Raw genomic sequence first — 14,676 nt, forward strand, 5'->3', positions numbered from 1 at the left:
TACGGTGTAACAGTGATATAATCCGATATGCGCAAATATCGAAAGGATTCAAGATCTTTGGGTTATAAACATGAATTTCAAGTTTCATCAAAATAGGATTAAAATTGTGACCTCGACAGGGTCCACAACCTTGATATACCATATTTTTACATTAATCGTGTACAAGCGGTGGCCATTTTGTCCGGCAATTTTGGTCCTATTTTCCCGAAATTCGAACTCAACCTTCATTACGGTGTAACAGTGATATAATCCGATATGCGCAAATATCGAAAGGATTCAAGATCTTTGGGTTAAAAACATGAATTTCAAGTTTCATAAAATAGGATTAAAATTGTGACCTCGACAGGGTCCACAACCTTGATATACCATATTTTTACATTAATCGTGTACAAGCGGTGGCCATTTTGTCCGGCAATTTTGGTCCTATTTTCCCGAAATTCGAACTCAACCTTCATTACGGTGTAACAGTGATATAATCAAACGGGTTTTTTTTTAAATTGGATAATAATTGTGACCTCCAGAGGGACCACAGACTAAAAAAGGCGATTTTCCGTACAATCAGGGGTCATAATTCAGGAAGTTACGATCCGATATGCGCAAATATCGAAAGGAACCAAGATTTGGTTATAAACATGCCTTTCAAGTTTCATCAAAATCGGTTTAAAATTGTGACCTCTATAGGGTCCACAAGCTAAAAACGTGATTTTTCGTACAATCTGAACCCATAATCCATGAAGTTTCGATCTGATACATGCCAATATCGAAAGCAACCGAGATATTTTGGAGATAAACCTATATTTCAAGTTTCGTCAAAATCGGATAAGAATTGTGACGACAATAAGACATCCACGTGAAAATGTGGGCGTATAAAAACTGTACAGGATAGCCTCTTTCAAGTTCACAAGGTTTTCGATAAAGGAGTTAACACAAGAACAGAACGTCGCAGACAATTCTTTTCTGGCATGAATTTTCTCAACTCATCGAGGATACTGATTTATAAGCTTTTTTTGTGCGAAAAGAGTGGAACGAGAATTCTGTTTTGTTAGTTGTTGTGTATTGCCTTCTGGCAGTGACAATTCACCTGTCCCTTAGGAAACAAAAATTTTATTTTGAAAGGCCTGTCGACACGAGAGGGAGAGGCGTACGTAACTAACGTTCAAAAACTAAATCAGTAAATGGCAACTAGCTTTTTTTTCCTTCTCCGCAGGCTGTGTGTCTCTGATTTTCAGAATGAGGGAGAGGGTGTGTCTATGGTGCTTAGGCACCCGTGCACCTCTGTGGAATATGGTGCCCCCTAAAATGTGTGTGCCTCCTGAGAAAGTCTATGTTTTATGCATAAGGTTGTATGCTCTGGAATATAGTGCTAGTCAAAATGGTGTGTGCCTTAATTCTGAGGAACATTGTTTTTCTATTCAGCTCCAAATACCCCCCAGAAATTACCATTGACACCAGCAATTTTGCTATGGGGGAGCCCCCCCCCCCCCAATATCCCCACGTGCTCTCCCTCCCTATTGCCACCCCCTAATCAAACATTTGGTCTTCAAACAACTAGATATTATGAAACTATATTGGCAAGGCAACATGAAAATGGGAATATTTATTTCGTGATATATTATATCGAAATGTAAAAATATTGATTTTCTTGACGATAATATGGATAAGACTGTTGTATTTCTTATTACAATGTTAAACGCCCGAATGTGGCCAGTATGCTGATTTTATATATCAAGGGATATAACTCCTACCGGAATCGTCACCTGGGGCTAAAATGGAAAGGTAAACGTAAACACACACACAAACAGAATTAATCGTGCTAAATTAAATCATATTTTAATTCTTTTGTCATTTTTGTTGTGAAATTATTATGTCTACCCACAGTCTTTCTATTCTATATTTTTATTAGATGGTAATTGTGGTGAAAAGACGATTTGAAATTCCAATTTGAAATGACAATAGAAATGACAATTTATATAAATAGACCTACTTACCCGCTGACTCATGCTATACGAAAGTAATAGGCCTACTCCTAGACTGTTCATATCAAAGGAGTTGCAAATCGTAATATAAACTGAGCAATAAACATTTCTGAAAAGCTCACCATTGACCATTGAGCTCTCATTGCTGATATATATAGTCCCATTTAATAAAAACATGAATTTATCCATAAATCCTTGGAAAAGTCAACCAAAACATCCTAATCCTGAGTCATAGTAGTGATCACTATAGACAAAAAGAAATCCAAGCTCCAAACATTCCCTGATGCTCTAAAATGCATCAGACGCATTCCAGACAATCAATTTCCATATGATGAGATTATGTCAGTGATTAAAGAAAAATTGTCAAAAACGTTACCTTTTCATGAGAAAATGGGTCTCATGGGAGTGTGTAAAAGACTAATATTCTGCATGAGGCTTATTTGTATCGATTTGCCAAGAACTGACAGAGAACTTTGATTCTTGTAACGATATGTTACAGCTGAAAACTTATGTAGTTCCCAAACTACAATTGGCGCGTTTGATATGTGTGCCGTAAAGAGTAGACCTACATGTAAGGGCTTACCACCAATTAACGCACAAAGTGGTTTTGTTTTTATTATATTGCAAGTAAAAAATTAATGTAATGAAAGCAGCTTACTTAGCTTGATTAGCTTATATCTTCCTTTTGGTATAATTGATTTGTATTGTGTTGACAGACATTCAATCCAATTTCAACATAACAATGTCCCTTTAAATGTAGAACATACAGATAAAAATAAAATATTAATTTTGTTAAAAAAAGATGCATTCTATTTTATCTGTTTTCTAGATGTACAATGAGTTAGTATGAACTGTGACTATGGCAGCGGGTGTATTCCATGTGGAGTTTGGTATCAATGATACACAGTTAACAAGAGCTTTAGAACAGGGCAATTATGCCAGTGCTGAAAGATTTATATTAGATAATTCTCAACCATCGTACCTTGATGAAGGTATGTAGATCTATTTTTTTTATTGTTGCCCTACACTATAGAAATTAGAACACCTTTATCTTTGTTTTTGTTCTAAATATAGTTATTTTATATATACTATTCAAAAAAAGTAGGGGATATTTGATTTTGGGGGCATAATACTAAAATATGCAAATGACTACGAAAAAAGTCACTATAGAACCTAACAGAAGAAACATTTCCAGTTACATGTGACGCCCAAACGCACCAATAGCTACCGCATGGAATGCAGGTGATGCTTGGGATCATCATGGGGGTCCAACCCAAGATTTGCACGACTCTGACTTTGAATGTTACAGTCATTGTGGCATTGAATTCCAGGGTGGAAACATCAGTTTAATTATTTTAGTGACCAGAAAACAAATTTTGATATGCGTCGGCTTACCCAAACTGAAAGGTTACGTGCCCTTGGCATGCTACAGATCGGCACAACACAGGCGGTTGTGGCGCGGACGATGAATGTTTCTCAGTCTGTCATAAGCAGGCTATGGTCCAGATACCGTGATACACAATCTGTACAGGACAGACCACGCTCAGGTCGACCAAGGGCGACAACTCAAGCCCAGGATCGATTTATCCGTACCTTGGCCTTGAGAAATCGTGTCATCACAGCAAATCAGATCAGCGCTAGTCTTCAAACAGACACTGGTGTGAGAGTGAGTGGCCAGACGATTCGGAATCGACTGCATAGGGGTCACATTCGCGCCCGACGTCCTCGCGTGATCCCTTGTTTGAGAGATCATCACATTCAGGCAAGACGTCGTTGGTGTAGGGATCGTCAACACTGGGATAATCGACGCTGGAGCAATGTGATGTTTTCAGATGAGTCAAGGTTCACTGTTGATTTTTTGGACAGACGTAGGAGGGTGTGGCGTCGTCGAAACGAGCGCTTCCAAGACGTTAACGTCATCAGACATGATCGATTTGGGGGTGGTTCTGTTATGGTGTGGGGAGGCATCACTGTTGCTGGAAGAACGGCTTTACATGTTGTTGCAGGGCGTGTTACAGGCCAGTACTACCGGGACAACATCTTGGCAGTCCATGTTGTGCCGTTCGCACGACGTCATGGCCGCCGTTTCATCTTCCAGGATGACAACGCAAGATGTCACAGGGCCAGGATCGTTACAGGTTACCTCCAACAACAGAACATCACCACATTACCTTGGCCAGGACTGAGTCCCGACCTCTCCCCCATCGAGCATGTCTGGGACATGCTTGGACAGAGGTTACGTCAACGTCAACAACGTCCTGCCAATGTCCAAGAACTTGCTGCTGCGTTGCAACAGGAATGGGACAATCTGGACCAAAATGACCTTAGACGTCTCATTAGGAGTATGCCACGTCGGATCAATGCTTGTTTGGCAAACAGAGGAGGATTTACCCGTTACTGACTTGGTTGTGATGCTGTGGTAACTTTGCTGTTTGACCCCGGGTATCATTTTACCCTTATAATGGTCAGTCTGTGCCTTACTTAGTCTAACGATCATTTGGAATAAATCGATGAATGTGAACTTCATTTCATTTTGTCATTTGTTTCTTCGTCAGTTTCATTAGGTGACTTTAATAACACTTAAAAATCAAATATCCCCTACTTTTTTTGAATAGTATAATAGGATGTTATCAGAGAACCTCTCTTCTCTATATTTGGTTATATTTTATAAATGTTATTTTATTGTATGTTATAGGATGTTATCAGAGAACACCTCTTTATATTTGTTTATGTGGTGTAGATGAGGATGCTGAAAGAGTGACATGTCGTAATTTATACCTGGCTAAACTAATGATAGAAAGAGGAGCTGATGTCAATTATAGAGTGCCTGTTGTAAGTCAGTTTTATACGAGTTCGTTCCACATTTCTTAATAATAAATTATCACAGAAAACAAAATCCCTTTCCAAACTTAACTTAAATTTTGCATTCTTTAAACTATATTTTTACTAGATAATGGATACAGTGCGTAGGTCGCTATATAACGTCCTGGACAACTGCCACTCACTGTGTGTAGGTCGTAATATAACGCCTTGAAGGTATTTTCCCTAACCTATTCTTAGAACATAGTACATAGTTCTTCGTCAATTCGTCAAATTAATTACACAATAGGGGGTAGTTAACGTTTTAAAAACGTCACACTTAACGGGTTAAACTTGTGTACAATGTATGTAGGATAAATTTAAGTGAATAAATGATATGAGACCCAATAAATTTCACAAAGGTCATGGTGCCTATTCATTGTAGATTCATTGTGTTAGTCTTTCATACAGTATACTCACATTTTCCTATGAGTTTAGAATTTCCTTTATGATATTGACCATGTCTTTGGGGTGCTTCTTCTAAGGTATTTGCCATTTTTTTGATGAAGTGATTGATAATGGTCGTACACAACTCTTTGGATTATTTTATTTGCAAAATAAAGTCTGATTTCTGAAATAGATATTATAGGTAAAATTAATTATATTTATGATATGTTCGTTAAAAAAGTATTAACATTAGTGTTACTTTGCTCTTATTTTTTGAAAAAATTTTCACAAGTTGTTTTCCTTTATTTTGTTAATGTAGAATGGTAATGAACTGCTCTTTTCATTTTCTTTGTTTTATTTGTTTCGTTTGAATTTGATTTATCTGTTTAGTTTTTGATTGTTTAATTTTTGTTAATGAAGTTGATTCTTTTAAACTTTGTTTTTTATTTTTGAACTCTACTTGGTGTAGGTGTTCATCAGGTAATACCTCGACTTAGTTCAATATAGAGATTAGCCGGTTGATTTGTTGGATATAAACCTTTGAATAATAGCGCCTAACAGGCAGCTGTGTTTAATTGTGTTTAATTATGTTCTCCTGATTTTGATTGTTTCTGTGTGTTTGAAGTATATGTTTGTGATATGCGCTTAGAAACACTTCACGTGTAATGAAGCGCTATATAAATCGAACAATAATAATAATACAAAATCTCTAGTTGAAGTTCTCCTTCAATACTCGATGGTGCACTGATCACCCAACCAACTCACCCTCTGACCTATAGTTTACCACTGGTAACAGTTCTGAAAGAGCTCATATTTGTCTTTGAATCGTTGGATGTTTTAAGTGCAGGATTAATTGTAATTATGAAACTGTTATCTTTGTTTTCAGACTTTTTATGGTTGTGAATTTTTAGGACCTGGTAAAACCTGTTTAGAGTTGTTGGTTGATTTTTACAATGAAATAACAAGAAGTGATGAGCAAGATTCAACAGATATATGGTAGGTTGACATTTTAAAGTAATAAAATATGAACAAGATACTAAATCTTTGATGTTAAATACCTTGTGATGTCATTGTTTCCCCCCAATTTGGTAAAAAAAAAATGAATAATTTTCATAAATTGCCTAAATATACATTTCTATTTAATTAAGAAACAAAAACAAGTGCTTATGGATAGCTCATTCAAAGGATGTATTTTTAAAATAGAGTAAAAATCAAATGATATTGCACTTATTTACATAGATATACAACTACTTCCAGTTCTTTATTGTGAACAGATTGCAATATTGGAGTTTGTGGTCTAAGGGGAGACAATAGTGGTATTGAGAAGAGTTATCTCCCTTCCATATTTGTGGATTTCACCTTTGTGAATTTTGTTGATTTATCTATGTACATAGGCGTAGCAGCCGCAGCCAAAAATTAATTTTCGGGCAATGAAAAATTTGACGACCTTTTTTTTCTATTAACATTTAGAGAAAAAATATAACTAACTTATTTCTATGAAATCCACACTGCCCGAAAAGTATTTTCTCGTCTTTTTCTTGTCCACTGCATGCCTGAAAATATGCCCGAAGCTCTCTTATGATAGGTATGCCCGACAAAACGGTATTGCCCGAAAATAGGTATTGCCCGAAAAACGGGCATCGGGCCGGAAAACGGCAGAGGAAATGACCCAAATGGAAAACTGCTAGGAAACAGCCAGTTGCCAGGGTGGATTCGCCCGTTTTCGGTGGTGCGGCAGTGACCAAAACACTATATCAACTGATATAGTGACCTTGCCTGACTACTTGGGAAACTGGACGAAATTGTGGACATTTTTGCTGGACGTCATGGCCGTGCCTCTCACTTTTTCTAAAAAGACTATTGGACTACTTGAGAAACTGTACGAAATTGTGAACATTCTGCTGGAAGCAGTATGGACGTCCCTCTCATATTTTTAAAATGTTTTACTTTTGTTCCTGAGTCCTGATTTGTACAATCAATCTGGTACTGGTGAGACGATTATCTCTGAATATCAAAATATTGTTTAATTAACCTAATACCTAGTGTTAGAATTATATTGATTTATATTATATTATATTGATTATATATAATCAATATAATATACTATATATATACTATCATATTGATTTCGATATATATACTCTATTGATTATATTATATTGATTTGGGGCAATTTTCTCTTATGCCCCCCTGAATTACTTTGAGCTCCTACGCCTATGTCTATGTATTCATAACAAAACACAACACAAGGTATATATGGATATAACTACTTCTCTATTATTTAATAACGACGTTTCGTAACACATACAGGTCACGTTTTCAAGTTAATGATAAATATCCATCTAGTCAGCCTATTTATACATATTAAAGCTTACACCAGCTTAATTACAAAAACCAAAAGAAACCATTAACATCATTAGCAGTACCTAAACTAACAATACATAATACAAACAGTAATAATGAAACTAACTGCCATAATAGAGAAGTAGTTACATCCATATATACCTTGTGTTGTGTTTTGTTATGAATAGTTAACCGTGCTTCTAGATGTCATTTAAAGATTTTATCTATGTATGTTTATCTTATATACACATAGCTTAAAATATTCACCATAATTATGAACAGCCAATCCAGTTCATTTATTTGCTGTGTTTTGTTCATTAAATTGAGTTTGAAATCTATATTTTGCAGGCCGAATGTTAACAGTGCATGGGATCCATCTCTTGAGCGTGTGATAGGATTAAATAGACAATATTTAACCACATTAACAGATGTTTTAGATAATATTGAACAATTACTCTTCATCATGCTTGGTAAGTTGGATATTATACAGAACAATTATTCTTAAATTCCTTAAGCACTTTGAAAAGATTTGCTACAATGGTTATAATCCGTGTAATTAACATTTTCTTGTGTAAACAAATTTTCCCCATATTGCCCACACCAATCAGTGTTTGGAAATGAAATGGGTTTAACAGTGTTTGGAACACCATTGATAATTCTTTACTTGTCTCTAATGAAGAAATAATGTCTTGACTGCAGTAGAATAAAATCTACCTCAATTTAGGAGCTTAATCACTGTTCATAGTAAAAGTTCCACCCTCGCTGAGTTTGTGTAGTTGCAAAATGGATACAAAGCTCAACTTTGGTGGAATGGAATGTTACTGAGTGACAATTTTTAATGTAACAGATATTCAATCTAACTTTGATTGTTCCACAATCAGCACATCAAGAGAATATCTCTAAGTTTTTTGTTCTGAAATTGCTCAATCATCTTTTATTATTTTTTGTATAAAGGTAATGGTGCTGATCCTAATGTTAGAGATGACAATCGAATGATGCCTTTACATCGAACGACTATGATTAGTCATAATGAACGTTTGTTAAGTTTATTGTATGACAATGGCGCCGATATAAATGGTTTAGATTGTCATGGTAACACACCAATGTTGTCATTATGTGATGTATCTATGTCAGATGTTTTTGATTATCTAACCGATGTATCACCAACTAGTGATAGTACCATAGATGAAGCATGTGATCATATAGCTGTTAAACCTGACATGCTCAGTTTTCTACTTTCTAAAAATGATGTCAAGGTAAGTTTAAACGGTATGCCAGGGAAAAAAAGAGTAACAAAGCAAAATGCTTGTGTTCTGTATGATTTTAAAATGATATTTCATTTGACAAATACAATTAAACTTGTCTGATACTAGTTTGAAAACCAGTCAAATGTCAGCATTTGTGCAGATTTAACATTTGTTATAACAGCAAAAAATAACTCTATAATAAAGAAAAACAGTAAGGCATAACATTTAACTGAATGTGTAACGTAAATTAACTATTGATATGAGGCAGATTGATATAATGTTAAAAGAGATTGAAATAACATTGTGATGATATAATGTTAGTTTATTGAATAGTGCTTGAATAATGATTTATTTAGTACTTCTTTAAAATGTTGTGATGTACAGAATCAATAACTAACACTCAACTGAAGATTTTAAGAATATGTAAATATATTACCTTTAAGATGGTTCAATACCATTATGAAATTGAAGAAAACTCATTAACTTTGGGATGACGTGTGCTTTGATGCACATACTACTACAAAAATGTGATTTATATTTCTATGATTAAATACCTTTTTTTATACGCCCACATTGAAATGTGGTCGTATATTGTCGTCGCCCCCGTCTGTCACTCTGTCCATCGGTCCGGCGTCCACAATTGCTTGTGGACGCTCTAGAGGCTCAAGTTAATATCCGATTGACTTCAAATTTATACACAGTGTTTAAGGTCATGAGACGAAGAAGCCTATTGATTTTCAGCGATTTCCGATAATTACTGCCAGAGTTATGGCCCTTGATCTCTTCAAAAAATCTTGTGGACGCTCTAGAGGTCAGAGTTAATATCTGATTGACTTTAAATTTATACACAGTGTTTAAGGTCATGAGACGAAGAAGCCTATTGATTTTCAGCAATTTCCGATAATTACTGCCAGAGTTATGGCCCTTGATCACTTTGAAAAATCTTGTGGACGCTCTAGAGGCTAAAGTTAATATCCGATTGAGTTTAAATTTATACACAGTGTTTAAGGCCATGAGACGAAGAAGTTTATTCATTTTCAGCGATTTTCGATAATTACTGCCAGAGTTATGGCCCTTGATCACTTTGAAAAATCTTGTGGACGCTCTAGAGGCTAAAGTTAATATCTGATTGAGTTTAAATTTATACACAGTGTTTAAGGTCATGAGACGAAGAAGTTTATTCATTTTCAGGAATTTTCGATAATTACTGCCAGAGTTATGGCCCTTGATCACTTTGAAAAAATCTTGTAAAGGCTCTAGAGGCTAAAGTTAATATCCGATTGAGTTTAAATTTATACACAGTGTTAAAGGTCATGAGACGAAGATTTTCGATAATTACTGCCAGAGTTATGGCCCTTGATCACTTCAAAAATTCTTCTAAAAATCTTTAAATTGATACCGAGTGTTTGAGGTCATTAGACGAAGAATCATATTGATTTTCAACGATTTACGATAATTACTGCCAAAGTTATGGCCCTTGATCACTTTTGAAAACATTGTGACCCTCTAGAAGCTAAAGTTATCATCCGATTGACTTCAGATTCATACACAGAGTTTAAGGTCTTGAGACAAACAAGTATATTGATTTGAAATGAATTTTTATGACTTGAACAGCTAAATCCATGATGTTAAAAGTTTCCTATACTAAACGTTAGCATGGGGCAAAACTTTATAAAAACCAAACCAATTCTAATGGTTTTCTGATAATTACTTAATGAGTTGTTACTCTTAATCAGATTTTAATGTATTATAAATGTTTCATTACCGAAAAAGTAAAAATATGTGACAATTCTTGTTGACTGCCCGGACGATTTAGCTGCTGTGGGCGTATGTTTCGTTGCCTGGCAACCTATCTTTAATATTAATATGCATAATTCAATAAGGTAATCCTTCATATTTTGTATTTTTTGCAGATCAATGTTCAGAATCATCTTGGTCAGACAGCTTTATTTCACTGTGTATTAAGAGGTGATGTTGATAGTTGTTCAAAATTGTTATTACAAGGTGCTGATCCATCTCTCAGGGGTGTTGTTTGGGAAAGTAGAAAACGCAAAAAGTAAGTTATCTTATCTTAACTATAATAAGTGTATTATAATAATGATTACTATATTTACCACCTCACTAAAGCTGTTAGCTTTAATATTTGGTTCAATATGGTTCTCAACAGATTAATAGTGAAACCTATCAGTCAACAAAATTGGGGGAGTTCCTACAATGCTTAGTTATATCAGTGGACCCTAACAACAGCGTTATAGAGAAACCCCAAAGTAGATTATTTCATGAGTTATTAAATCAGGAGACAATTAAAATAATTTATTAGCTTGTAATGTGACCTGGATTATTTGCATTTTTTACTTCATTTCACCAGGAAGTTTGGAATTATAAAGTTATTTATTGATGCTTTCATTTATTATTGATCTATGAATCAACAAGATAGAATTAATAATTATCTATTAAGTTCTTTATCTAGTATTTTAAAATTAAATCTTAATTTTTCATTTCAGGAAACTGTCTCCTTTATTTGCCTCATTTTTGTCGATACCTATCCAGCGAACTCTAGGTTGGCAGAACATGCACCATAAATTAATTCTTGCTCCGCAGAGATTCGCACATCTTGTAGATGCAGGTATTGTACATCTTAACTTACATTGAATTATGTGAGATATTAGAAATTATATTTGAAACTGAATTGATTAAAACTGATTTACCTAATTAAAATAATATCTGATCACCTGACTTCTCCTTCTGACTTTGCTACTGAAAATTATTCATATTTTGTTCTGTGTCAATGTATGAGTTATTATAATTGTCTTTTTTTAATTAAAATTAGTATAAATTCTTGGTTAAAAGTCATGGTCAACTGTCTCAGATAGTTTCAATTAATAATTTTTAAGACATGCATGTGTAAAACATCTTATCCATCAGAACAGGCATAAATAATAATATGGTTATGCACTTACTGTAGTAGCAGCAACTGACAACTGAATTATTCATTGAGCAGAAAATTATATGATCAGTTTTATAACTAGTTTCTTTGATCTTCTATGCCATTTTGTTTCACAGAGGATTACGAAAGTCTTCTTATATTTCTGTAAAAGATGACTGCCTTCAACACGTGACGTTACATCACACGGGCGTCAATCATTGGCTCAATGGCACGTTTGGCTCAATGGCACGTGCATTGTTTACATAAGACATTACTGGTTCAGTCAGAATGGTGCCTTTTACTCATTTTAATACCCATTTACACTAAATTGGAAATAATTTTTACCTACAAATACTTCAAAGGTCTTTTTTTAATTTTCTAATACATAAAAAAAAATGTTTTGAATTTAATTTGTCAGAGGAAAAAAGTTAATATTTATGGCTCATTAAGACTCATAAAGTCACTACCATTACTGATAAGGATGACATCGATGCAACTGTCGCATCAATGTGATCCTTATCAATGATGGTAGCGGCCTAGTGAATATTCACTGCTGATCGGTGTCCTCCTATGTATTAAAAATAATAACTTGTTGATTTCTTTTCGACCTACTTAATATCAATCTTAACATTTGACACCAATTTTGATTTCGTTGACATCCACAAATTTACAAACAGAACTCATTATTACTTCTATTTTTCTGAATGTTTTATTTTCATGGTTGTCAGGCTTATTCACAAAGAAAGAAATTGCACAAGAATTGCAGGAATATATTGAAACAGATTTTCCTGAGTTTATGGAACTTCGACCAATAGCAGGGGCATTAATCCACTTACTGTTTGGACGGACAACATCTACACTGAGTCAGTTAGCAACAAGAAACATTTTTCAGCATAGTTTGATAAAGAGTACTGCTTGTTTACAAAGAATTCTACCTGTCTCAACTTTTAAACAAAAGTTTCTTGTTGAAGACTTGAAGCATTTCGATACATATGATGAATATGTTAGTATGGTCTTGAATCGAACTGTTCTTAAAACGTTAATCAGTATGTTACATTTACCGCAAGACTCACTGATTAATTTCCAAGTTGAATTACTTCTACACCAGATGGCTGTTAAATTCTCCAAGTATAAAGTCCTTCGTCCCGATGGTATATTATCAGATCTCAGTGACGAGTCTATTCATTCAGATGATACCGATAGTTCTGAAAGTCCTGATGAAGGAGATTCTGATCTAGAATATTGGTAATCCTTATCAGGCATTTAGCAATTGACATATAATATAATACTAGAATACTGGGTATGGATACAATCACTATGTTTATTACACTGCAATGGTTCAACAAGATTTTACAAGTAGTTTTCAAAGTTTTTCAAAGGTAGCATAGTGATTGTTCAAACATAATGATTATATCCATACCAAGTAATCTAATATTATATTGGTAATCTAGTTATTTTGAGGTAATAATATGTTATGAAATATTGATCTAGTTTTCTTATTGTTTTTTTTATGATAAAATAAATGTGTATCTGTGTTTTGTGATATTTATTGTGTTATATTAAAATTAAAGTATATAATTTCATAAGATATTAAGTGGGTCCCCATAAACCAAACTTACTTCTCCTAGTGCTACTTATTTGAAATATTAAAAGCTAAATTTAAATATCAAAAAGCCAATCGCTTTTTTTGAAAGTAAAGAAAATTTACGCATTTAATTTGAGAAATTAAAAATCGCTAAAACGAATTTAGAGGTATGCATGTACCTCTTTTAGTAGTCGTTAGTTATCCACATAATATAGAATTGTGTTCATCATTTTCATTGTTCATGTTTTATGTATTTGTTATACTAAGAAAAACTTGATAATTTTTTATTCATGTACAGTATTTGTTTTCAAGAAAGAACTGACTGAGGTATTTTGTAATAGTAAATATATATTAATTTTTGTATATTTGTTTTTAGAATGGTTTATTATTGATATGTTTACTTAATTGTGTAATTTATATCAAACATATCTTTATATAGCTCGATCTTAGGACAATTATAAATTGTTCTTTATGTATATATCATAATAACATCATTAGAGTGCTAGTGTCAAAATAAACAATAAACCATATTATTTTATATTATAAATACCTATATCATTACCGGTATACATATTTTGTTATTTCATCATTCCCAGGTTGTGAAATAAGAACTTAAAAAGTGTGTACATGGTCTCATTTTGTTGAAATTCTGAATGTTATTCAATTGATTTCTTTTTGATGTTTTTACGATATATTTAATTAGTTTGTTAAAAGTGTCTGTGAGACGGAACATATAAGTTCAGTTGCCAATTTTCAGTCAAAATTCATCTTTTCATTGAATTTCATTTTCTATAATACATGTAGTGCCTTTACGTTGTAAACTATTCGGTGCATATTCTGATATTGTATATTTTCTGTATCAGAAATTTATGATTTTATTGATGTACTTATAATTTAGTGCAATGATGGTATGTATTTCAGAACTACATTTTAAGATCAAAATACATGTGCTTTATATTTGTCATGTGATATATTGAATTTATTATATAGCTTAATTTTCTTTGTATACATTTTTCTTGAAGACTATTAGTGTGATTTTCTTACAGTACCATTTGTTTTATATTCTCGTCTTCAAATGTCCTTCTGTGGAACATTTATTTATTTGAATAAATATTTAATCAGTTGTTCATTAGTTTTCAGTTCCAATTTCGAACTACATGTACTAGTATTTTAATAATTCCAAATCGCAATATTTTTCCCCATAAAACATTGCCAACAAAATATCTGCAATATCTAAAGTCTGCTTACCAATCTGGCTGCTACATGAATATGGTAAAACCTGTCCTTGCAAAGAATTATTGATTGTAGGCCTAGTATAAAGTGTATTCTATCTGTTTAGAGAGGTTTGACTAT

General features: G+C 33.6%; 1 protein-coding gene across 1 annotated transcript; it reads left to right on the forward strand.

The window, feature by feature from the left end:
* The first annotated feature begins 1,734 nt into the window (after nucleotides 1–1,734).
* LOC126809498 (uncharacterized) lies at nucleotides 1,735–14,447 on the forward strand. The gene is made up of 9 exons (XM_050534112.1): nucleotides 1,735–1,776; nucleotides 2,806–2,968; nucleotides 4,672–4,808; nucleotides 6,109–6,218; nucleotides 7,914–8,035; nucleotides 8,520–8,821; nucleotides 10,726–10,868; nucleotides 11,317–11,438; nucleotides 12,467–14,447. The coding sequence occupies exons 2-9, from the start codon at nucleotides 2,836–2,838 to the stop codon at nucleotides 12,985–12,987; spliced, it is 1,590 nt and encodes a 529-aa protein (XP_050390069.1). The 5' UTR covers nucleotides 1,735–1,776; nucleotides 2,806–2,835; the 3' UTR covers nucleotides 12,988–14,447.
* Nucleotides 14,448–14,676: the final 229 nt, after the last annotated feature.

This window comes from Patella vulgata, chromosome 2 (assembly GCF_932274485.2).
Source record: "Patella vulgata chromosome 2, xgPatVulg1.2, whole genome shotgun sequence".
NCBI lineage: Eukaryota > Metazoa > Mollusca > Gastropoda > Patellidae > Patella > Patella vulgata.

Coding starts and splice junctions, on each gene's coding strand:
- LOC126809498 (XM_050534112.1), top strand. CDS start 2,836: ATGGCAGCGGGTGTATTCCATGTGGAGTTTGGTATCAATGATACACAG. Junction 4,809..6,108: donor TCAATTATAGAGTGCCTGTT/GTAAGTCAGTTT, acceptor CTTTGTTTTCAG/ACTTTTTATGGTTGTGAATT. Junction 11,439..12,466: donor CGCACATCTTGTAGATGCAG/GTATTGTACATC, acceptor CATGGTTGTCAG/GCTTATTCACAAAGAAAGAA.